The 26,946-nt window shown below is 42.8% G+C and overlaps 2 protein-coding genes across 12 annotated transcripts in view; one reads left to right on the top strand and one right to left on the bottom strand.

Moving 5' to 3' along the window:
- Positions 1–21,263, top strand: part of LOC135550983 (glucocorticoid receptor) — a 111,827-nt gene extending 90,564 nt beyond the window's left edge. For all 7 annotated transcript variants that reach the window (XM_064982321.1, XM_064982320.1, XM_064982319.1 and 4 more), the window contains 4 exons: positions 147–291; positions 4,273–4,403; positions 17,193–17,350; positions 17,836–21,263. In XM_064982321.1, the coding sequence (XP_064838393.1) occupies positions 147–291; positions 4,273–4,403; positions 17,193–17,350; positions 17,836–18,006 (605 nt within the window). In that variant the 3' untranslated portion in view covers positions 18,007–21,263. The remainder of the gene's footprint in view (positions 1–146; positions 292–4,272; positions 4,404–17,192; positions 17,351–17,835) is intronic.
- A 4,063-nt stretch (positions 21,264–25,326) lies between these two features.
- Positions 25,327–26,946, bottom strand: part of LOC135550981 (rho GTPase-activating protein 26-like) — a 157,700-nt gene continuing 156,080 nt past the window's right edge. For all 5 annotated transcript variants that reach the window (XM_064982311.1, XM_064982312.1, XM_064982313.1 and 2 more), the window contains one exon: positions 25,327–26,670. In XM_064982311.1, coding sequence (XP_064838383.1) covers positions 26,582–26,670 — 89 coding nt within the window. In that variant the 3' untranslated portion in view covers positions 25,327–26,581. The remainder of the gene's footprint in view (positions 26,671–26,946) is intronic.

Below are 26,946 nucleotides of genomic sequence, written 5' to 3'. Positions count from 1 at the left end.
GCAAAGGGGGGTTTGATCCGGTACTACATGGGTGTACCTAATAAACCGAGTGTATAATTTTATCAGCATTATAGCTCACTCAAAAGAATAGCACTAACAACACTGCAATCCTGACTAATGCTCTGTGGGTTGTCTGTTTTGTACAGGGTTCCGGAACCTTCACCTGGATGACCAGATGACCCTGCTGCAGTGCTCCTGGCTGTTCCTCATGTCGTTCGGCTTGGGCTGGCGCTCCTACCAGCAGTGTAACGGGGGGATGTTGTGCTTCGCCCCTGACCTGGTTATTAATGAGTAAGTTCAGAGAGTCAGAGATGGAGAGGGGTCAGGAATACACCTAGGAGGGCTGTAGCTGACTGGGGGCTCTGGAGATGAGAAAGGTCAGCCTGGGTGGTAGGTGCGTTTCTATGAATCACTAGTTAAACCCTCTTTATGATATGGATTGCCTGAATGAAACACTGATACATATATATACAGTGTATACATACAGTACCAGTCAAAAGTTTGGACACACTCATTCCAGGTTTTTTTTCTTTATTTTTACTATATTCTACATTGTAGAACAATAGTGAAGACATCAAAACTATGAAATAACGCGCATGGAGTCATGTAGTAACCCAAAAGTGTTAAACAAGTTAAAAAAATATATATATATATTTGAGATTCTTCAAAGTAGTCACCCTTTGCCTGGATGACAGCTTTGCACACTCTTGACATTCAATCTCAGCTTCATGAGGTAGTCACCTGGAATGCATTTTAATTAACAGATGTGCCTTGTTTGTGTAATTTCTTTCCTTTTTATGCATTTGAGCCAATGAGTTCTGTTGTGACAAGGTGGGGGTGGTATACAGAAGATAGGGCTATTTGGTAAAATACCAAGTTCATATTAGAAAAAGCCAAGGCTAGCTTTTTCAAGCAGAAATTTGCTTCCTGCAACACAAACTCAAAAAAGTTCTGTGACATTGTAAATTCCATGGAGAATAAGAGCACCTCCTCCCAGCTGCACACTGCACTGAGGATAGGAAACTCTGTCACCACCGATAAATCTACTATAATTGAGAATTTCAATAAACATTTTTCTACCCCTACCCCGGTCAACAGCACTGCACCCCCTACAGCAACTCGCCTAAGCCTTCCCCATTTCTCCTTCTCCCAAATCCAGTCAGCTGATGTTCTGAAAGAGCTGCAAAATCTGGACCCCTCAGCTGGGCTAGACAATCTGGACCCTTTCTTTCTAAAACTATCTGCCGAAATTGTTGCAACCCCTATTACTAGCCTGTTCAACCTCTTTCATGTCGTCTGAGATTCCCAAAGATTGGAAAGCAGCTGCGGTCATCCCCCTCTTCAAAGGGGGGACACTCTTGACCCAAACTGCTATAGACCTATATCTATCCTACCCTGCCTTTCTAAGGTCTTCAAAAGCCAAGTTAACAAACAGATCACCGACCATTTCGAATCCCACCGTACCTTCTCCGCTATGCAATCTGGTTTCAGAGCTGGTCATGGGTGCACCTCAGCCACGCTCAAGGTCCTAAACGATATCTTAACCGCCATCGATAAGAAACACTACTGTGCAGCCCTATTCATTGACCTGGCCAAGGCTTTCGACTCTGTCAATCACCACATTCTCATCGGCAGACTCAACAGCCTTCGTTTCTCTGGTTCACCAGTGTGTCAAATCTGAGGGCATGTTGTCCGGGCCTCTGGCAGTCTCTATGGGGGTGCCACAGGGTTCAATTCTTGGGCCGACTCTTCTCTGCTCTTGCTGCTGGTGAGTCTCTGATCCACCTCTACGCAGATGACACCATTCTGTATACTTCTGGCCCTTCTTTGAATACTGTTAACAAACCTCCAGACGTGGCCTCCAACTGCTCTTAAATGCAAGTAAAACTAAATGCATGCTCTTCAACCGATCGCTGCCTACAGATGCCCGCCCGTCCAGCATCACTACTTTGGACGGTTCTGACTTAGAATATGTGGACAACTACAAATACCTAGGTGTCTGGTTAGACTGTAAACTCTCCCTCCAGACTCGCATAAAACATCTCCAATCCAAAGTTAAATCTAGATTTGGCTTCCTATTTCGCAACAAAGCATACTTCACCCATGCTGCCAAACATACCCTCATAAAACTGGCCATCTTACCGATCCTCGACTTTGGCGATGTCATTTACAAAATAGCCTCCAACACCCTACTCAACAAATTGCAGTCTATTACAGTGCCATCTGTTTTTGTCACCAAAGCCCCATATACTACCCACCACTGCTACCTGTACACTCTCGTTGGCTGGTCCTCGCTTCATACTCTTCGCCAAACCCACTGGCTCCAGGTCATCTACAAGACCCTGCTAGGTAAAGTCCCGCCTCATCTCTGCTCGCTGGTCACCATAGCAGCACCCACCCGTAGCACGCGTTCAAGCAGGTGTATATCACTGGTCACCACCAAAGCCAATTCCTCATTTGGCGCGCTCTCCTTCCAGTTCTCTGCTGCCATTGACTGGAACGAACTACAAAAATCTCTGAAACTGGAAACACTTATCTCCCTCACTAACTTTAAGCACCAGCTGTCAGAGCAGCTCACAGATCACTGCACCTGTACATAGGCCATCTATAAATAGGCCAAACTACCTCTTCCCCTACTGTATTTATTATTTTATTTTTGCTCCTTTGCACCCCAGTATTTCTACTTTGCACATTCATCTAACGTCAAATCTACCATTCCAATGTTTTAATTGCTATTTACTTTGCCACCATGACCTATTTATCACCTTTACCTCCCTTATCTCACCACATTTGTTCACATTGTATATAGACTTATTTTTATAAGTCTTTATAAGTTTTATTCACTGTATGTTTGTTTACTCCATGTGTAACTCTGTGGTTATATGTGTCGAACTGCTTTACTTTATTTTGGCCAGGTCGCAGTTGTAAATGAGAACTTGTTCTCAACTTGCCTACCTGGTTAAATAAAGGTGAAATAAATAAAAAAATATTATAGCAAGAACAGCTCAAATAAGCAAAGAGAAACGACAGTCCATTACTTTAAGACATGAAGGTCAGTCAATCCGGAAAATTTCAAGAATGGACCGCCACAGGAAAGGAAGACCCAGAGTTACCTCTGCTGCAGAGGATAAGCTCATTTAGAGTTACCAGCCTCAGAAATTACAGCCCAAATAAATGCTTCACAGGGTTCAAGTAACAGACACATCTCAACATCAACTGTTCAGGGGAGACTGTGTGAATCAGGCCTTCATTGTCGAATTGCTGCAAAGAAACCTATGCTAAAGGACACCAATAAGAAGAAGATACTTACTTGGGCCAAGAAACACGAGGAATGGACATTAGACCAGTGGAAATCCTGTCCTTTTGTCTGATGAGACCAAATTGAGATTTTTGGTTCCAATTGCTGTGTCTTGGTTCCAATTGCCGTGTGAGATGCATTTGTGGTTCCCACCGTGAAGCATGGAGGAGGTGTGATGGTGTAGGGGTGCTCTGCTGGTGAAACTGTCACTGATTTATTTAGAATTCAAGCCAACCTTAACCAGCATGGTTACCACAGAATTCTGCAGCGATACGCCATCCCATCTGGTTTGCGCTTAGTGGGACTATCATTTGTTTTTCAACAGGACAATGACCCAACACACCTCCCTCCAGGCTGTGTAAGGGCTATTTGGCCAATAAGGAGAGGTGATGGAGTGCTGCATCAGATGACCTGGCCTCTACAATTACACAACCTCAACCTAAATGAGATGGTTTGGGATGAGTTGGACCGCAGAGTGAAGGAAAAGCAGCCAACAAGTGCTCAGCATATGTGGGAACTTCTTCAGGACTGTTAAAGCATTCCAGGTGAAGCTGGTTGAAAGAATGCCTTGATGACAGCATTGCACACTTTTGGCAAAGGGTGGCTTCTTTGAAGAATCACAAGTAACACTTTTTTTGGTTACTACATGATTCCAAATGGTTTATTTCATAGTTCACTATTGTCTTCACTATTTATTCTACAATGTAGAAAATAGTAAAAAATAAATAAAAACCCTTGAATGAGTAGGTGTGTCCAAACCTTTGACTGGTACTGTATATATATCCTGGACAAAGTGAAGAGAAAGGACATACTGTCCATCCAATAAGGGCTGATTTCACAGCCCAGAGTGTCAACGCTCTGTTTCTCCAGCTGTATCATAGGCGGAACATTCATTACACTATGTCGATTGCAGATGGAAACAGGTGTTGATTATCGTGTGTGTGTGTGTGTGTGTGTGTGTGTGTGTGTGTCAGTGAGAGGATGAAGTTGCCTTACATGACCGACCAGTGTGAGCAGATGCTGAAGATTTCCACTGAGTTTGTGAGGCTGCAGGTGTCCTATGACGAGTACCTGTGTATGAAAGTCCTACTGCTGCTCAGCACAGGTACAGTACAACATTTACAGTGATTCTTAGTTATACAGTATGATTTGTATACTATGTTTTTCATTGTCATATTTGTAAAAGTATAACATAAAAATATTACCTGACAAATTTTAGTAATTTAGCAGGTGCTCTTATCCAGAGCGACTTAAAATGAATGCATTAATCTTAAAATGGCTAGTTGAGACAACCACATGCCGTGGGATTTAAGATAGATACTCTGAAGAGGTAGGGTTTGAGACGTTTTCAGAAGATGGGTAGGGACTCCGCTGTCCTGACGTTAGGGAGAAGCTTGTTCCACCATTGGGGTGCCAGGACAGAGAAGAGCTGGACTGGGCTGAGCGGGGCTGCCCCCCCTGGAGATTTAAACAGTTATTCATTATAGCAGTCCACCGTTTGAAAGGAACAGGCTGGGGAAAGCAGATGTTTGGACGTCTCAAAGTACAGAAGAGGAGTTCATCCAGACAGACAACTGAAGCTTCAGTTTTTCAATTAGCTTTGTACAAATGAGGCCTCGGTCAAAAAATGTCCCAGCATGACAAACCATTACCAAAACATATTTAAGCAGAAGACCCTGCTTATTGACTGGGGGAACAAAGCTTTTAAAGGCTTTCAAATTACTCAGTGAGTAGTGTTGAAAGGAGCACACACTTGCCTTTTGATTGCTTCTTAGGGGAATTAAAATTACATTTACAGACAGAGCTGTGCTTTTTTGCTTTTTTAACCAGTGAGCAATCATCCTTGATTTCCTCTCACACAGGACCGACAGACGTTTTCACGTTTTATTTTTGTCTCATCAATAATGATATCCACATAATTGGATCTGGAAATGTCAAGGAAATATAATAGCAGGCAATATGTCTACATCGATCAAAAATGGTCCTCTTGGTTCTCTTCCACAAAAATGTTGTCCCTTTTTTGCGTCCTATTGCTATTTTAAATAGAAATTCTGAACCAATATTGAGTAAAAAAAATCTATGTAAAAAGTGTGCATTTTGACATGTCCCTCCATTCTCCATTTGTGTCTTCTAGGAAGATTTTAACCCACTTAACCCCAAAATGTTTCCCCATCATTTTCACCATCAGTAACCACGTTTCCATCCAGTTTTTATGCAAGTAAGGTCATATCGTATATAAAAGAAAAATATCATGACAGCTGTTAAGAACATTTCTTCATTTGAAATGGAGGGAACTTTTTGTGTCGGTAAAATGTATTGTGCGAGAAATTGTTGTGGAAACGCCTTTAGATAAAACAAATTATGATGAAATTCACAGGGTGAAGAAAGTGCATGGTATGTATGCGCTTGATGCTCCTTTACAATAAATGTTGAGTGTCTTATTCTGGTGACATGATGTTCAATGCTTGATTGTTTTTATTTGTCAAAACGGCAATCTCATCATGTAGACTAGCCTACCCGCACTGTATCTGCGAGCTGTTGGCTAGAACACGTGCCAAGACCAGAGTAGGCCCATTTGCTATGTAACGCAACAGTTTTTGTGACATCTGTTGATAGAGTTGAAAATGTGATGAAAACACATTGAACATTACACTTTTATTTGGTACCTGAAAACTTAAGTGAAAAGGTAAATATTGTGTGCCCTACGTCATCACACACTGATTTGTATCTGCAACAAGTCAGTTGTGGGATAATGCGCTTTTTTTGAAAGCGTATTTTAGAATATTTGCAAGAAATTCTGTCACCAATTGGATGGAAACCATAGCTACTGACTCTCTAACTGACCCTATTGGATGGAAACCTAGCTACTGACTCTCTAACTGACCCTATTGGATGGAAACCTAGCTACTGACTCTCTAACTGGCCCTATTGGATGGAAACCTAGCTACTGACCCTATTGGATGGAAACAGAGCTACTGACTCTAACAGGCCCTATTGGATGGAAACCTAGCTACTGACTCTCTAACTGACCCAATGGATGGAAACCTAGCTACTGACTCTAACTGACCCTATTGGATGGAAACCTAGCTACTGACTCTCTGACTCTATTGGATGCAAACTTAGCTATTGCTATTGTAAAGCCTTAGTTTGTTGCTTTGACAGTCATTGTATTAGTTCTGTACCAAATGTTTAGGTCAATTAACCCTGTGAGGTGAACTGAACTTTAATATGGTGAAACTTGTCGTAAAAACCTAAAGAAACATTGAACATCTACTACTTTTGGCCATTTTTGTCTGGTGTTTGTGCGGGAAACTGAGTGGGTTGAGAAAGACACTTCAACCCCATAATGAGACCGGCTAGAAATATTTTAACAATAAAACAATTTTGTGAAGCTTGTATTCAATTGCCACTTCCTGTTGCACACAACAAGCTTCTATACCCCCTGTAACAAGGATTCATGGCAGATTTAACTAGTAATTGCCAGTTGGAGGCTGAGTATGTGAGCAGAGTTGAGCGGTCGGAAATCTCGCTTATGGAGCGGTGCTCCAATGCTCCACGTCCCTTTCAACCGCTCCGCTAAAATCCGCTCCTCACTCACAGGAAAACGGCTATTCCATATTATATATACATATTGTGGAGCGTTGTACAATGTATAGTCATTGTTTAAATCCATACAATCCAAAAATGGTGAAATCCCTCAATCTGACCAAGTTGCACCAATTCTGTGACCTTTGAGAAGTGTAACTACCCACCTATAGACATATCTCCTGTTAGTTGTGATTCACCGATATGAGGGCCACCATTGTTTGTGAGACTAGTCAAGGACCATATCACCTCCACCCTACCTGACACCCAAGACCCACTCCAATTTGCTTACCGCCCCAATAGGTCCACAGACGACGCAATCACACTGCACACTGCCTTAACCCATCTGGACAAGATGAATACCTATGTAAGAATGCTGTTCATCGATTACAGCTCAACATTTAACACCATAGTGATCCCAAGATGGCGTAGCAGTGAAGACGTGTTTGTTTGTCCTCTCGTGTACTTTTTGTATATTTTCGTATTTTTTGTATTTATATTTCAATTTATTTTCAATCTCTTTTTGATTTTTAATTTGATTATACATTTCCGGTAACCTGCCTCACCCAATGTGATACGGAATCGCTATTATTTTCAATTTTAGAACACATTCAAGAACCTCCAGAAGCTAACCAGCTAATTAGCTACAAGCTATTTAGTCATTGTTAGCCACTGCTAGCGGCTTTTACCTTGTGCACAGATACCAGCCCTGTTTTTAGCCTGGATAATACTCGCTAGTCTACCAGTATCGGACTGTCCCTCCACAACAATGCCGGAGTCCTGCCGTAATCCCTGGACCACTACTTCTGATCTTCACAGCTAGCTTGCAGCTAGCTAGCTCTCCCTGAGGCCCACCTCCCGGCCTACTCAGCTGTTCACCCGAACCCCACTCATACACGGCTAGAGCCCAATACTCCATACTCCTTGCTGTAAACTCTGGACCTTGGCACCGGATCACCGCTGCTACCGGTTGGCTATAGTGGCTAATGCCACTGCCAAGAAGCTAACACCAGTTAGCTGTATTATCCGTGAGCCAGGCGCATCTCCCGGCGAGCAAACTAAATTCTACAATACCTCTTTCGCCATCTGGCTTGGATTCTCTGTCAACACGGCCCCCCGCCGCACCACCACGACTGGTCTGCCGACGAATACTCCATCCGATGTGCCTTCAACCAGCCTCCGTCGGAGCAGACGCTCCTACTATCCCCTGGCTACTAACTTTAAACGCTGTGTCGCCCACATGCTAACGTAGTGGCGGCTTCCCTGTTCCATCTACTGCTGCCCCCTGGACACTATGATCACTTGGCTACATAGCTGATGCCTGCTGGACTCCCCATTAATCACGGTACTCCATTCTGTTTATTTATTGTTATCTGTCGGCCCCAGCCGCGAATTCAGGCTCTGTGTGTAGTTAATCCGACCCTCTCTGCCTAGTCATCACCATTTTACCTGCTGTTGTTGTGTTAGCTGATTAGCTGTTGTCTCACCTGTTGTTTTAGCTAGCTCTCCCAATCAACACCTGCGATTACATTATGCCTCGCTGTATGCCTCTCTCAAATGTCAATATGCATTCTATACTGTTGTTTAGGTTAGTTAGCATTGTTTTAGTTTACAATGAGTCCCTAGTTCCACTCTTCATACCTCTGATACCTCCTTTGTCCCACCTCCTACACATGCGGTGACCTCAACCATTACAACCAGCATGTCCAGAGACACAACCTCTCTTATCATCACCCAGTGCCTGGGCTTACCTCTGCTGTACCCGCACCCCACCATACCCCTGTCTGCGCATTATTCCCTGAATATATTCTACCACGCCCAGCAATCTGCTCCTTTTATTCTTTGTCCCCAACGCTCTCAGTGACCAGTTTTGATAGTCTTTAGCCGCACCCTCATCCTACTCCTCCTCTGTTCCGTGGGTGATGTGGAGGTAAATCCAGACCCTGTATGTCCCCAGGCACCCTCATTTGTTGACTTCTGTGATCGAAAAAGCCTTGGTTTCATGCATGTCAACATCAGAAGCCGCCTCCCTAAGTTTGTTTTACTCACTGCTTTAGCACACTCTGCCAACCCAGATGTCCTTGCCGTGTCTGAATCCTGGCTTAGGAAGGCCACCAAAAATTTGGAGATTTCCATACCAAACTATAACATTTTCCATCAAGATAGAACTGACAAAGGGGGAGGAGTTAGCCTGCAAAGTAATGTCATACTGTCCAGGTCCATACCCAAACAGTTCAAACTTCTAATTTTAAAAATGAATCTCTCCAGAAAGTCTCTCACTGTTGCCGCCTGCTACCGACCTCCCTCAGCTCCCAGCTGTGCCCTGGACACCATTTGTGAATGGATCGCCCCCCATCTAGCTTCAGAGTTTGTTCTGTTAGGTGACCTAAACTGGGATATGCTTAACACCCCGGCAGTCCTACAATCTAAGCTAGATGCCCTCAATCTCACAAATCATCAAGGAACCCACCAGGTACAACCCTAAATCTGTAAACAAGGGCACCCTCATAGATGTTATCCTGACCAACTGGCCCTCCAAATACACCTCTGATGTCATCAATCAGGATCTCAGCGATCACTGCCTCATTGCCTGTATCCGCTAAGGGTCCGCAGTCAAACGACCACCCCTCATCACTGTCAAACGCTCCCTAAAACACTTCTGCGAGCAGGCCTTTCTAATCGACCTGGCCCGGGTATCCAGGAAGGATATTGACCTCATCCCATCAGTTGAGGATGCCTGGTCATTCTTTAAAAGTAACTTCCTCACCATCTTCCATAAGCATGCTCCGTTCAAAAAATGCACAACTAAGAACAGATATAGCCCTTGGTTCACTCCAGACTTGACTGCCCTCGACCAGCACAAAAACATCCTGTGGCGGACTGCAATAGCATTGAATAGTCCCCGCGATATGCAACATTTCAGGGAAGTCAGGAACGAATACACTCAGTCAATCAGGATAGCAAAGGCCAACTTTTTCAAGAAGAAATTTGCATCCTGTAGCTCTAACTCCAAAAAGTTCTGGTACACTGTAAAGTCCATAGAGAACACCTCCTCCCAGCTGCCCACTGCACTGAGGCTAGGTAACACGGTCACCACCGATAAATCCATGATAATTGAAAACTTCAACAAGCATTTCTCAATGGCTGGCCATGCCTTCCTCCTGGCTACTCCAACCTCGGCCAACAGCTCTGCCCCCCACCCGCAGCTACTCGCCCAAGCCTCCCCAGCTTCTCCTTTACCCAAATCTAGATAGCAGATGTTCTGAAAGAGCTGCAAAACCTGGACCCATACAAATCAGCTGGGCTGACAATCTGGACCCTCTATTTCTGAAACTTTCAGCCGCCATTGTCGCAACACCTATTACCAGCCTGTTCAATCTCTCTTTCATATCGTTTGAGATCCCCAAGGATTGGAAAGCTGCCGCAGTCATCCCCCTCTTCAAAGGGGGAGACACCCTGGACCCAAACTGTTACAGACCTATATTCCATCCTGCCCTGCCTATCTAAGGTATTCGAAAGCCAAGTCAACAAACAGATCACTGACCATCTCGAATCCCACCGTATCTTCTCAGCTGTGCAATCTGGTTTCCGAGCCGGTCACGGGTGCACCTCAGCCACACTCAAGGTATTAAACGATATCATAACCGCCATCGATAAAAGACAGTACTGTGCAGCCGTTTTCATCGACCTGGCCAAGGCTTTCGACTCTGTCAATCACCATATTGTTATCGGCAGACTCAGTAACCTCGGTTTTTCTAATGACTGACTTGCCTGGTTCACCAACTACTTTGCAGACAGAGTTCAGTGTGTCAAATCGGAGGGCATGTTGTCCGGTCCTCAGGCAGTCTCTATGGGGGTGCCACAGGGTTCAATTCTCGGGCCGACTCTTTTTTTCTGTATATATCAATGATGTTGCTCTTGCTGCGGGCGATCCCCTGATCCACCTCTACGCAGACGACACCATTCTGTATACTTCTGGCCCTTCCTTGGACACCGTGCTATCTAACCTCCAAATGAGCTTCAATGCCGTACAACACTCCTTCCGTGGCTGCCAACTGCTCTTAAACGCTAGTAAAACCAAATGCATGCTTTTCAACCGTTCACTGCCTGCACCCGCACGGCCGACTAGCATCACCACCCTGGATGGTTCCGACCTAGAATATGTGGACATCTATAAGTACCTAGGAGTCTGGCTAGACTGTAAACTCTCCTTCTAGACTCATATCAAACATCTCCAATCTAAAATCAAATCTAGAGTCGGCTTTCTATTTCACAACAAAGCCTCCTTCACTCACGCCGCCAGTAAAACTGACTACCCTACCGATCCTCGACTTCGGCGATGTCATCTACAAAATAGCTTCCAATACTCCACTGAGCAAACTGGATGCAGTTTATCACTGTGCCATCCGTTTTGTTACTAAAGCACCTTATACCACCCACCACTGCGACCTGTATATTCTAGTCGGCTGGCCCTCGCTACATATTCGTCGCCAGACCCACTGGCTCCAGGTCATCTACAAGTCCATGCTAGGTAAAGCTCCGCCTTATCTCAGTTCACTGGTCACGTTGGCAACACCCACCCGTAGCACGCGCTCCAGCTGGTGTATCTCACTGATCATCCCTAAAGCCAAAGCCTTTCCTTCCAGTTCTCTGCTGCCTGTGACTGGAACGAATTGCAGAAATCGCTGAAGTTGGAGACTTATCTCCCTCACCAACTTTAAACATCTGCTATCTGAGCAGCTAACCGATCGCTGCAGCTGTACATAGTCCATCGGTAAATATCCCACCCAATTTACTTTCCTCATCCCCATACTGTTTTTATTTATTTACTTTTCTGCCCTCTTTTCTTTTTTTCTACTGTGTTATTGACTTGTTTATTGTTTACTCCATGTGTAACTCTGTGTTGATGTCTGTTCACACTGCTATGCTTTATCTTGGCCAGGTCGCAGTTGTAAATGAGAACTTGTTCTCAACTAGCCTACCTGGTTAAATAAAGGTGTTCTCAACTAGCCTACCTGGTTAAATAAAGGTTAAATAAAACAAATAAATAGTTCCCTCCAAACTCGTCATTAAGCTTGAGACCCTGGGTCTCGACTCCACCCTGTGCAGCTGGGTCCTGGACTTCCTGACGGCTGCCCCCCAGGTGGTGATGGTAGGTAACAACATCTCCACCCTGCTGATCCTCAACACTGGGTCCCCCACAAGGGTGCATTCTCAGCCTTCTCCTGTACTCCCTGTTCACCCACAACTGCGTAGCCATGCACGCCTCCAACTCAATCATCAAGTTTGCAGACGACACTACAGTGGTAGGCTTGATTACCAACAGCGATGAGACGGCCTACAGGGAAGAGGTGAGGGCCCTCGGAGTATGGTTTCAGGAAAATAACCTCACACTCAATGTCAACAAAACAAAGGAGATGATCGTGGACTTCAGGAAGCAGCACCTCCCTATCCACATTGACGGGACAGTGGAGAGGGTGGAAAGTTTTAAGTTCCTTGGCGTACACATCACGGACAATCTGAAATGGTCCACCCACACAGACAGCATGGTGAACAAGGCGCAGCAGCGCCTCTTCAACCTCAGGAGGTCACCAAAAACACTCTCAAACTTTTACAGATGCACAATCGAGAGCATCCTGTCGGGTTGTATCACCGCCTGGTACGGCAGCTGCTCTGCCCATAACCGTAAGGCTCTCCAGAGGGTAGTGAGGTCTGCACAACGCATCACCGGGGGCAAACTGCCTGCCCTCCAGGACACCGACACCACCCGATGTCACAGGAAGGCCAAAAAGATCATCAAGGACAACAACCACCCGAGCCACTCCCTGTTCACCCCGCGATCATCCAGAAGGTGAGGTCAGTACAGGTGCATCAAAGCGGGGACCGAGAGACTGAAAAACAGCTTCTATCTCAAGGCCATCAGACTGTTAAACAGCCATCACTAACATTGTGGCTGCTGCCAACATACTGACTCAACTCTAGCCACTTTAATAATGGAATTATTTTTGTAATAAAGTTATCACCAGCCACTTTAAACAATGCCAGTTAATATGATGTTTACATACCCTACTTTACTCATCTCATATGTATATACTGTACGCTATACCATCTACTGCATCTTGATGTAATTAAATGTATCACTAGCTACTTTAAACAATGCCACTTTATATAATGTTTTCATACCCTACATTACTCATATCATATGTATGCACTGTACTCTATACCATCTACTGCATCTTGCCTATGCTGTTCGGCCATCACTCATTCATATCTTTGTATGTACATATTCGTATTCATTCCTTTACACTTGTGAAACAAGCATTTCACTACACTCGCATTAACATCTGCTAACCATGTGTATGTGACAAATAAAATGTTATTTTGATTTGATGACATTTTTGGCCGATACCGATATCCAATATTTTCCTTGCTAAAAAACCTGATACCGATAACCAATATAAAACATCTTAGCAGCCTTTTAAGCATTCTAGTACAGTTAAATAGTTAACACACACACATGGATGCAGCGGTCTAAGGCACGGCATCTCAGTGCAGGAGGCGCCATTACAGTGCCTAGTTCGAATCCAGTCTGCATCACATCCGGCTGTGATTGGGAGTTCCATAGGGCGGCGCACAATTGGCACAGCGTCGTCCGGGGTAGGCCGTCATTGTAAATAAGAATTTGTTCTTAACTGACTTGCCAATTAAAAAGGTTACATACACACCACACTGACAAAAAAAAATGTATTTTTTTGGCATTTACCTATGTCCCAATTACCAGTAAAACATAATCAAAACATATTTCTTTCACTTACTTGCTGTGCTGTTTCGTTGTTTGTTCGTTCAGTATTTTCATTCTCAACCAGGATTTCTACGGAACGCCTTTTGGGTCTTTGCGTGTCAAAAAGAAAACAATGACCAGTAGATAACACTATTTGACTTGTCAAATAAGCTTGTTGACCAAAAAGGACCTGAAATATGACTGCACGTCACATGTAACACGCTCATTAAGTTTTTTTGATAGTTATTACAGATTACACAATCAAGTCCAGTCCAGTCAAGCCTCACTAGCCAGATGAAGCTAGCTGGCTGTTTATAACGTTAGCTTTGGCTATCTGGCTCGCTATTTATTTTCATGAACTGAAGTTCAATTTCAATAGGTGAACAACAAGTAGCAACCTAGCTAATACTTACTCACAAGGATTCCTAAATCATTGCTAAGAATAAGCCACCCCAGAAGTTGCGGTCGAACAAATGATGCTTTATTACCAATGCGGTATTGTAAACACATAATTCGTGGCCGGTGTTTGCTTGTTTGCAGACTTTTTAAAAAGCTTTGACAGTGCTACTGTATCTTTTTTGACACGCAAAGACCCAAACAGCGTTCCATAGTATGTATGTCTTGAAGCTAATAGCAGTGACGCTATTACTGTGTAACTCCAGTAGGGCAACATCTGAAAAATAGCGCACTTGGTAGTGTGTACCGGTGCTCGACCAGGCAGCGAAAGCCAACATCACCCATGAGAGAACGCTTGATTGTCAAGAAAAATGAATTCCATTATCTTGGCTTTAATGGATTTCGCCTTTTGAGTTGTCTCGCTGAAATTTTCTTACCCTTTCAAATGACTGCTCGACTTGTTGACTGCTTGATCCACACAGCAGACATTGTGGGCTAGGTTATGAATGCTGTGTTGCACGTGTAGCGCAACATTTTACGTGGCGTCATTACGGCATTATTATGTTTGGATAATAACCTTACTATATCCAAACCAAAAAGAGTATACCAGGGGCAAGCCAATTTGTACAGTGGGGAGAACAAGTATTTGATACACTGCCGATTTTGCAAGTTTTCCTACTTACAAAGCATGTACAGGTCTGTAATTTTTATCATAGGTACACTTCAACTGTGAGAGATGGAATCTAAAACAAAAATCCAGAAAATCACATTGTATGATTTTTAAGTAATTAATTTGCATGTTATTGCATGACGTAAGTATTTGATATATCAGAAAAGCAGAACTTAATATTTGGTACAGAAACCTTTGTTTGAATTACAGAGATCATAGGTTTACTTTAGTTCTTGACCAGGTTTGTACACACTGCAGCAGGAATTTTGGCCCACTCCTCCATACAGACCTTCAGATCCTTCAGGTTTCGGGGCTGTCGCTGGGCAATACGGACTTTCAGCTCCCTCCAACGATTTTCTATTGGGTTCAGGTCTGGAGACTGGCTAGGCCACTCCAGGACCTTGAGATGCTTCTTAGTTTCCTTGGCTGTATGTTTCGGGTTGTTGTCATGCTGGAAGACCCAGCCACGACCCATCTTCAATGCTCTTACTGAGGGAAGGAGGTTGTTGGCCAAGATCTCACGATACATGGCCCCATCCATCCTCCACTCAATACGGTGCAGTCGTCCTGTCCCCTTTGCAGAAAAGCATCCCCAAAGAATGATGTTTCCACCTCCATGCTTCACAGTTGGGATGGTGTTCTTGGGGTTGTACTCATCCTTCTTCTTCCTCCAAACACAGCGAGTGGAGTTTAGACCAAAAAGCTCTATTTTGTCTCATCAGACCACATGACCTTCACCCATTCTTCCTCTGGATCATCCAGATGGTCATTGGCAAACTTCAGATGGGCCTGGACATGCACTGGCTTGAGCAGGGGGATCTTGCGTGCGCTGCAGGATTTTAATCCATGGCAGCGTAGTGTGTTACTAATGGTTTTCTTTGAGACTGTAGTCCCAGCTCTCTTCAGGTCATTGACCAGGTCCTGCCATGTAGTTCTGGGCTGAGCCCTCACCTTCCTCATGATCATTGATGCCCCACGAGTTGAGATCTTGCATAGAGCCCCAGACCGAGGGTGATTGACCGTCATCTTGAACTTCTTCCATTTTCTAATAATTGCGCCAACAGTTGTTGCCTTCTCACCAAGCTGCTTGCCTATTGTCCTGTAGCCCATCCCAGCCTTGTGCAGGTCTACAATTTTATCCCTGATGTCCTTACACAGCTCTCTGGTCTTGGCCATTGTGGAGAGGTTGGAGTCTGTTTGAGTGTGTGGCTGTGTCTTTTATACAGGTAACGAGTTCAAACAGGTGCAGTTAATACAGGTAATGAGTGTAGAACAGGAGGGCTTCCTAAAGATAACCGAACAGGTCTCAGAGACGGAATTGTGATTTTCTGTTTTTTTTTGTTTTAGATTCCGTCTCTCACAGTTGTAGTGTCCCTATGATAAAAATTAGACGTTTACATGCCAGCAGCATACCACCCTGCGTACCACTGCTGGCTTGCTTCTGAAGCTAAGCAGGGTTGGTCCTGGTCAGTTCCTGGATGGGAGACCAGATGCTGCTGGAAGTGGTGTTGGAGGGCCAGTAGGAGGTACTTTTTCCTCTGGTCTATAACAATATCTCAATGCCCCAGGGCAGTGATTAGGAACATTGCCCTGTGTCGGGTGCCGTCTTTTGGATGGGACGTTAAATGGGTGTCCTGACTCTCTGAGGTCATTAAAGATCCCATGGCACTTATCGTAAGAGTAGGGGTGTTAACCCCGGTGTCCTGACTAAATTCCCAATCTGGCCCCCAAACCATCACGGTCACCTAATAATCCCCAGTTTACAATTGGCTCATTCATCCCCCTCCTCTCCCCTGTAACTATTCCCCAGGTCGTTGCTGCAAATGAGAACGTGTTCTCAGTCAACTTACCTGGTAAAATAACGGATAAATAAATAAACATGCCTTGTAAGTACGAAACACTGCCGATTTTGCGGGTTATCAAATACTTGTTCTCCCCACTGTATTTCTCATCTGATAAGACAATTGGAGAGTATTTGACAATTTCCCACCTATGTTGTTTTGCATAATATCCATTGAGTGCGGTTTTGCCTGGGCCTAATTCCAAGATCCCAGAAGCCTGCAGTCCACGGTAGATCCTTCATCTGGCTCTCATCAGGGAAGAATGGGACAGCATAAAACCCATTGACGTTACCTGTGGTTCTGAATATTTTCTATTGACCTAATTGTGGTTGATACGGAAGGGGTGGGTGGTGTGTATGAGACCGTAGTGACAGGATAATGGGCAGTGTTCAGACGAGGAGACTCTAGGTCAAAAGAGACTCCTTCCTTACCGAGGCTAGCTGTAGGTCAGATTGTCTAGCGTGAATGTTGGTAGACGGATTGAGGTTACATACCAAGCTTTTCATTATGGCTTTTTTGTAAGTACTATATTGACATACACTGCCTTAAATGCACGATGTGTAAAAGATTGTTTGTATGTTTTACTCCCTCCCTCCCGCCCTCCTTCATTTGTGTTTACAGTACCAAAGGATGGATTGAAGAGCCAGGCTGTGTTTGATGAGATCCGCATGACCTACATCAAGGAGCTGGGGAAGGCCATTGTCAAGCGGGAAGAGAACTCCAGCCAGAACTGGCAGAGGTTCTATCAACTTACTAAGCTATTGGACTCCATGCAAGAGGTGAGACTGAGGCTGAACCCAGCCTGCTCACACAACACCATTCAGCAACACATGCCACTGTTTTCCAGGGACTTATGGAACCCAGGACTTCCTGGTAAACAATGGCAAGTGTTACTGCTTGGCCTATCCTTCCTAAATAAATACAATGAAATGAAAGAGTATCCCCATCCACAACACACACACACATATTATCTTCTACTTGTCATCATACCAGCAAATCAACCTGTTACAGAGTTCCAGTATGCATGATGAGCAGTTGAGACTGCACTGTTGTTGTTCTATGTGTATTTGTCAACCTCTTGAGTTAGAGGAGCTCATTAGAATATGTCACAAGCTTCCTTTTCCAGCTATGCTATCAATGTGAAAGATGGCTTGACACTGTGCACTGTACCAAACAGTAGCTAAGCACCCTTGCATGTTGCTCTGTTGTTGCCAATCTGCGCCTAGTGAAAGACCGCTAAAAAAATACCCTGTTGTTTCCACAGATGGTGGGGGGCCTCCTGCAGATCTGTTTCTACACATTTGTGAATAAATCCCTGAGCGTGGAGTTCCCGGAGATGCTGGCTGAGATCATCAGCAACCAGTTACCGAAATTCAAAGATGGGAGCGTCAAGCCACTTCTGTTTCATGCCTTAAACCATGACACAATGCCTTAAAACCCCAGCCTCCCCTGCCTTCCGTCCTCTCGCCCGCCCGCCCGCCCGCCAGCCAGACCCGCCTATTTTCCCTGCAGATGGCCCAGGACCCCCACCAGTACGGATTAATGTAGAGAGCGCACGCCCCTGAATCGGTTTCCAGAGGACTCCGGTGGAGAAATAGAACCTGCAAAGGAGAATGACACAGTGACCGAGCGACAGGTCACAACCTAGACTGACCCTTCTGAATCAAACAAAAACTTTTCTGGAATCGTGTTTAGACCGTGAATCACTTCATAACAGTAGATTATTGTGAGATTGGAGGAATCAAATTTTACCAACGAAAAGAGATTCATATTTTGAATTGATTTCATGCATGCACACACCGGCTCTTTTTTTACACAAGATTATCAGAAAAGGGAAAACGTGCCTTTTTTTGGTTTAGCTTTGCAGACTGTCTATAGCTATTCTTCTCAAACTGGCATAGGAATCTAATATAAACACTTTTGTATGCATTTCTATCTGTTAATCACAATGGTAGTTTCTGTTCTCTTAACAGCCATGTTTCTTTTCTCAAGTGGGCCTCTTAATGAACCCCAGAAGTGAACTAGCGAGAGTGAGCTCCTTATGTAAGGTAATGAAATCCAACATTTATGTTCAATTTCATTCTCCGCAACCTTTCGGTAGTTGTTATACTCAAAAGCATCAATAATGCTTTGTGGTATTAATTATTCATAAGGATAATTTGGTTCCTGCCCATGTCTGGGCTTATGTCACATACAGAATGTCATAATTCAACAGTGGAAAAAAAAGATTCACATTTGTTATAGGTGAAACATCAGTTCAACCTTTACAGTACCAGTCAAAAGTTGACTCATTTAGTCAGTCCAGGGTTTTTCTTTATTTTTACTATTTTCTACCAAAAAAATAATAGACCAGTGAAAATCAGGTTGAGAGAATGTCAAGAGTGTGCTGTCATCCAGGCAAAGTGTGGCTACTTTGAAGAATCTCAAATATAAAATATATATTTTTTTGGTTACTACAGGGAGATGGGATGGGATTTTGCAGCAGTGACTAATGATTGTCTGTGAGTGAGAGAGTGAGCAAAAAAGACAGAAAGTAATGACCTGAACAAGTTTGTTCATATGATATGAAAACGGATGTATTTATTTCAAAGTTGTCAAACCCTATTTCTTATGATGCGTCAAGCTGAGTTGGAGAGCATACGCACAGTCACTATTCTCTGGGAGTTGCAAATTCTGTAAAATGTCACAAGCTCTTCAGTTTGGCCCCTTTTACCACCACCTGTATGTATTATACTAGTGCCAAACCAGAACTGTGTCATTGTTTTGCTGTCCAAGCATTATTATTCTATGCTTCAGGGTGCTCATTTTATAAAAAATATTATTGGGTAAAAATAATAAGTACACCAGCTGAACGAGGAATACAAGTATTGATTGTTGTTCACTAGATCATGTAAATGTTTTCAAGCCATTTTGTATACTTGTACTCTGAGACTCTTGAACTTGCAATGGTGTTTTGTAATGCTATCAAAGTATGGTGACCTGCACATTTCCCTGTGAAAAGGAAGTTCGCCGTCCCTGCTAGAAGTCATTCTCTCTCTCTTGAGGTAATCGCCACACACCAGCTTATGCCATGTAAAAGCCCAAAGTAAAATGGCTTTTGGAGTGCAAGTGCAGAATCATTGCTATAAGGCTTTCTACTTGGCCTTATTCTAACTTCTAAGCTCCTTCTTCGTAATCATTATGCCAGGATAGTTAACAATCGCAGCCATGTGGTCTAAATACCTCATGTAGTCATCCTTTCAGTCAGACTGCTGGAATGACCACATGAGATGGAACCCCTGGTGATTGCTCTCTGCACGTGTTTTGGGGGAGATTGACATATTTTGGTTTACTTTCACGTAGTGTTAGAGGACTGTCTCTGTTCTGGTCTTCGATTGGTCAAACCAGCTTGATCATATCCTAATGATCACTGTATTGCCGTAGATGTACGTACATATAGGGTAACATCCCCTGAAGTTTTGATTAATACATGTTTCATGACAACTTTTGACAGAATACCTGTATATTCCTATACAAATTTTTGTTTTCAAACAAGTTTCACTTAAGGCCTTGCGAAAGGGAGACAGAGAGCCATATAAAAATGTGGGTTTAAATTCAGGAAAACTTAACTGTCAATGCTTTTGAAAATGGATTTCTTTTAAAACTATTTTCAGTAATTTTGAATATCAGTTTGATCCTCTTTGATATGAATAATTTTACTGTCTTTTTGTGTATTTGATGAATAAGACAGTAATTGTTTTATTTTTATGTTGGTTTGTGTTTGACAAAGATAAATGTATTGCGTATGTACTTAGAAAGTGTTAATATGTTGTCTGACTAAATATAAATTCTATAAATCAATGGGAAAGATTATATGAAAGACCACTTTGTTTTAGAAAATGTGGGTTTTGGGAGGGGATGAAGGACTGGAGTATATTTTGTATAGTGCAACAGAGTTGCCAAAGCAGAGAGATCAGAAGTATTCAAGCAGCCAGTTACATTTACAGTAGCACTTATTATCCAATTATAGTACCTATTTTTAAATATATTTTGTAATGGTCTAGGCTTTGGTCTCTTGTATATTGCTGTGAGGATTAACCAGTCATTTAAAAATAGATTTAAAAAAAGGTATTTGTGTGAAAGTAATCTACCAGAGAATTTGCACTACCACGTTTCATAATAAATAGGGAAGGAGGTAGGTCTGTACTCAAGTCTTTGCAGTGAAAGAAAAGAATTTGTAGTTTTTCACTGCAAACACTAAATATTGACCTGCCTCATTTCAGAGTGATTTGTTTTGGTCTACGAACCACAAAACGGCCTACAAGAATCTACAAATATATGTTAATTCACTACCTCATCTCAACCTCATACTGGTTGAGAGAGTATTTTCTGTATAAAATACATGCAAATAGTATCTTTAAAGATTGAGGGCAGATCATATTTCACTGGTATATGGCTTTCATTAAAGTCTGTTCTGTTTGTATTTCAGTTCTGTACATGTAATCCAAATGTAAAGAATATATACATTGTCTATTTGTTTACAAAATAGTTTGTATTACCGCTGTCAATGTCAATATTTTCACCAATTTGATTAAATGTTGGACTAAAATGTCTGTAGTTCTGGTTGCTCTAGTTTCACTTCACGACCTCCTAGATGATTATCAAATGTTTCTCCAGATAAACCTGTTCATAAAATAAAAGGTTGCTCAATCATTTCTCAAGTCATTTCTTAGGCCTCCAAATTTGTCTTGATAAATGACACATTTTTCTTAACTCTTGTTTGTTGGATGACATCAGACATAAAAATTAACAGGAACTTCAAAGGAAATTACAATTTCCATATCACTGTGTAGTATAAAATGTTTTGACTCCATCAAACTTTCTGGAGCTGGGAACCTGTTCACCACCTGAGGAAATATTTGAGAAATGACGGTAAGCCTGTTCCGTGTTCAACTTCTAAAGGGCTTACGTTGCTAACATAGCTGGTTTGAAGTCACTGTGAGGTCATGGATAGGAGTTATCTGGAGCATGATAACGGATTATAAACCGGGTAGTTTGAGATCTGGATGCTGATTGGCTAAAAACAGTGGTGAAATCAGACAATATACCACAGTATGATGCAAAATGTTTTGTTTACTGTTCTACTAATTACCTTGGCAACCAGTTTCTAATACCAATAAGGCACCCCAGGGGTTTGTGGTACAGTATCTGGCCAACATACTGTACCACAGCTAAGGCGTGTATGAAGGCACTCCAAGTTGCGTTGTGCTTAACAGCCCTTAGCCGTGGTATATTATTGACCCTATACAACACCCCCTCGGGCCTTATTGATTGAATCTACCACCTCCGTGATTAGGTACATTTTTAATTGGGGTGAACTGTCACTTTAATATCAGCCAGCTTAGTTATCATAATCCTCGTCTGGCCAGGGTCAAAATTATTTGGGCACAATTTATCAAAACCTTTTGCAACCGAAAACAAAAATGAGTGCCTAACAAATACAACCCAGGTATGTCTTGGCTCCAATACTCTACACTACGGGTGTCAAATGTATCCACAGAAGGTGGGGTTTTCCTTTCAATTAAGACCTACACAACCAGAGGTGATGGGGAGTTCCTTACTAATTAGTGGCCTTAATCAATCAAGTACAAAGGGGGAGCAAAAACACGCAGACACTCGGCATCTGCGGAATGAGATGGAATTCCCTTTATTTTGAATACGTTTTTTCATATCTAAAATTGTTATATTAGGGTTGTCTACTCAGAACCAGTAGCGGTGCGTGGTTAAAATCACTGCGGATGTGATATACCACACCTTTGTTTCATCACAAAATTGGAGAACAACCTCTGTCCAGTAACAGACAGTTACATGACTTACAGCATGGTCAAGCAAGTTAATGTTTCTGACATTTTCGGGCCACTAAACAACTATTGATTTAGAACCATGGAGTTACCACAAGTAGCAAAGAAAACAGCAGCTGCCTCCACTATAAAAACACTATTTCAATTTCAATGTCATTGAATCACCTCTGCTTAGTCTAATATAGTGACAACTAAATAATACCAAAAGCAATTTGGTTCAATGTAAATGAAACATGATGTGGCTGTCCATGGTTCTGATTCCTCTGTGTTTGTGCAAGAAGAAAAACATGTTGACTCACCCTACTTGTAGAGAAACGCCAATGCCATCCTCTCTTCCAAGTTGACGAAACGGTCTGTCACTCTGTCATACAGTACACGTTTTAATTTCTTGTCCTAGGGTACCTGGCTAAAATTCTTGTTCTCCTAACTTCCTTTCATGGACGTTAACTCGTTAACATTAGCATTCTACATCTAGCTACATATTCAACTTCCATCCTCTCAGGCCAGAGGCACAATGTATGAATTAATGGTTGGATCAGAATAGTCGTTATAATCATTGGCCAGTACGGAGAATTAAGGAAAACCACAAGTCTAAATCCCTATTTCCATTTCCTATTTCCTAATTTAGGAAAGGGACAAGTTGGCTAACTGGCCATCGGAGGACAACTCAACGAGATGCAACAATTCAATTTTTTCTGTCATTGACGTATGCTCTCGATGGGATTTGATAGAAGCCAAATTAAAGCTGGCTTCTCTTAACACTTTTTTTGGTGCACCAGGACCATACACAGTTGAACTCGTTCAGTTTAGCTCAAAGCTATGGGCGTCAACAATGTCATACTCGTTTGGGCCTGACAGCATAAGATAGATGGCCTACACGTTGAGAGACAGAGGGGCGCTGTTTCACTCGCTCGGATGCTTTCTCCTGTGAGATACATTCAGCCTCTTGTAAACTGAAGGAAAATTATGAAACTGAGATGAAAGATAAATTATTTAAAAAAAAATCATAATCTTGGAAAGAAATTTGGGGTTCCCTTGGCATCCATTACGAAATGCCAGTGCTCAGAATAGGTCTATAAAATATAAGGTCTATAAAATTCAAGGCATTGAGACATTTATTTTTACCTTTATTTACAGTGCCTTGCGAAAGTATTCGGCCCCCTTGAACTTTGCGACCTTTTGCCACATTTCAGGCTTCAAACATAAAGATATAAAACTGTATTATTTTGTGAAGAATCAACAATAAGTGGGACACAATCATGAAGTGGAACGACATTTATTGGATATTCCAAACTTTTTTAACAAATCAAAAACTGAGAAATTGGGCGTGCAAAATTATTCAGCCCCTTTACTTTCAGTCCAGCAAACTCTCTCCAGAAGTTCAGTGAGGATCTCTGAATGATCCAATGTTGACCTAAATGACTAATGATGATAAATACAATCCACCTGTGTGTAATCAAGTCTCCGTATAAATGCACCTGCACTGTGATAGTCTCAGAGGTCTGTTAAAAGCGCAGAGAGCATCATGAAGAACAAGGAACACACCAGGCAGGTCCGAGATACTGTTGTGAAGAAGTTTAAAGCCGGATTTGGATACAAAAAGATTTCCCAAGCTTTAAACATCCCAAGGAGCACTGTGCAAGCGATAATATTGAAATGGAAGGAGTATCAGACCACTGCAAATCTACCAAGACCTAGCCGTCCCTCTAAACTTTCAGCTCATACAAGGAGAAGACTGATCAGAGATGCAGCCAAGAGGCCCATGATCACTCTGGATGAACTGCAGAGATCTACAGCTGAGGTGGGAGACTGTCCATAGGACAACAATCAGTCGCATATTGCACAAATCTGGCCTTTATGGAAGAGTGGCAAGAAGAAAGCCATTTCTTAAAGATATCCATAAAAAGTGTCGTTTAAAGTTTGCCACAAGCCACCTGGGAGACACACCAAACATGTGGAAGAAGGTGCTCTGGTCAGATGACACCAAAATTGAACTTTTTGGCAACAATGCAAAATGTTATGTTTGGCGTAAAAGCAACACAGCTCATCACCCTGAACACACCATACCCACTGTCAAACATGGTGGTGGCAGCATCATGGTTTGGGCCTGCTTTTCTTCAGCAGGGACAGGGAAGATGGTTAAAATTGATGGGAAGATGGATGGAGCCAAATACAGGACCATTCTGGAAGAAAACCTGATGGAGTCTGCAAAAGACCTGAGACTGGGACTGAGATTTGTCTTCCAACAAGACAATGATACAAAACATAAAGCAAAATCTACAATGGGATGGTTCAAAAATAAACATATCCAGGTGTTAGAATGGCCAAGTCAAAGTCCAGACCTGAATCCAATCGAGAATCTGTGGAAAGAGCTGAAAACTGCTGTTCACAAATGCTCTCCATCCAACCTCACTGAGCTCAAGCTGTTTTGCAAGGAGGAATGGGAAAAAAATTCAGTCTCTCGATGTGCAAAACTGATAGAGATATACCCCAAGCGACTTACAGCTGTAATCGCAGCAAAAGGTGGCGCTACAAAGTATTAACTTAAGGGGGCTGAATAATTTTGCATGCCCAATTGTTCAGTTTTTGATTTGTTAAAAAAGTTTGAAATATCCAATAAATGTCGTTCCACTTCATGATTGTGTCCCACTTGTTGTTGATTCTTCACAAAAAAATACAGTTTTATATCTTTATGTTTGAAGCTTGAAATGTGGCAAAAGGTCACAAAGTTCAAGGGGGCCGAATACTTTCGCAAGGCACTGTAACTAGGCAAGTTAGTTAAGAACAAATTCTTATTTTCAATGATGGCCTAGGAACAGTGGGTTAACTGCCTGTTCAGGGGCAACCTTCCGGTTACTAGTCCAACGCTCTAACCACCTAGGCTACCCTGCCGCATGAAGAAACTAGGACAGATCTGCGAGTTCAATGTTGGTCTTTAATAGATTATCTTCTATACAACCTTGTTCATGATTCATTTGATCAGAAAGAATATTCAGGCTCCCAATGGACAGGAAATCAATGACAAAAATGTAGCAACTAAGATGCTAAAAATCAAATCAGTTAATATGCTACAATACAAAATGTGATACTTAGAAAATGATACCTTCTCAAATGTATTTACAATGTTAATACACTCTAAAAGAATACAGTTCAGATCTCAGCTTTGAAAATGTATATAAATAACACAAGTGGTCTAGTTTCACATTAAAACATTTTTAACACTCTACCTGTTAAGAAAATGAATATAAAAAAAATTCAGTTAATGAAAACAGTTCAGTTAATTTTCTAGGTTTTTTGAGACAATTTCACCCAGTAGTTCCATTTTTTAATAAAAAAAGCTATTAAATGTGTGTAACCGGGAGTTAATATATGCTCCCACCGCTGTACTGTTTGGTACAACAGCAGCTGTGGTCTATTTTGTCTAGGGGAATACCGGGTTGCCAATGCAAGGCGCTCACATTTATAGCGATACTCGCTGAAAAATACCCCCCTATCATTTAGAGATGAAAGCCCCCCATACAGTCAACTCCATTCATTGTGACATTTGACATTTTAGCAGACGCTCCAGAGCGATTTACAAGAGCAGTTAGGGTTAAGTGCCTTGCTCAAGGGCACAACAGACTTTTCATCTAGTCAGATTGTGGATTCAAACCAACGACCATTGGGTTACGGGGCCAACGCTCTTAACCGCTAGGCTACCAGCCGCCCTGTTCCTACAGGCAGTACACAGGAAGAGAAGTTGGACAGCAGTCCAAACCTCAGACCAATTACTTTTTTCCCCAAAATGGAAACATCTTCCAAAGTTCCAACTGATGATAGAAGAAACTAAAAGCAGTGGCAGTGCAATTCAATGAACTAAAAGGACTGTCTGAACAGAGGAATGAGCTTTTGTAGCAACAATGCAACACACACACACACACACACACACACACACACACACACACACACACACACACACACACACACACACACACACACACACACACACACACACACACACACACACACACACACACACACACACACACACACACACACACAGAGAGTCTGCCGCTGAATTCCAGATTCATGACCATGCACAGCAGGGAGCACTCTGTGCTCCAGACTTCCAATAAGCTGCAGGGAAACAGTGCAGCTGCGTGGTCTCTCCAGTTCAGTCCTGATCTAGGACTACACAAACTCCACATAGTTCTCCGGTATCAGGCCCGTCCTGCCGTCCAGGGTGCCTTCCAGCCATCCTGGCTCCCTGGAGGAATGAACTGAGGGATGAGAGACAGATGCACATAGCTGAGCTGTTCTCAACCGTTGACTGCCTCTCATGTTATCCAACAGAACATTAGATATTCCTCATTTGAAAGCAGAGACCAATATGGTGAGTAGCTACTGACAGCTGGGACAGTGGCACTCTGGTGGTTATGGGAAGAATCAGAGGGGGGTGACACACACCGCTGCATACTTCTTGAGAAGGCGGTATAAGATGAACAAGACACCCGTGTGCAACTGTGACCCCTAGCAGCGTTGATGACCCCTAGCAG

Source organism: Oncorhynchus masou, chromosome 12 (genome assembly GCF_036934945.1).
Source record: "Oncorhynchus masou masou isolate Uvic2021 chromosome 12, UVic_Omas_1.1, whole genome shotgun sequence".
NCBI classification, from domain to species: Eukaryota; Metazoa; Chordata; class Actinopteri; order Salmoniformes; family Salmonidae; genus Oncorhynchus; species Oncorhynchus masou.
Note: the sequence above shows the minus strand (reverse complement) of the source record. Positions and strands in the feature narration are given on the sequence as shown.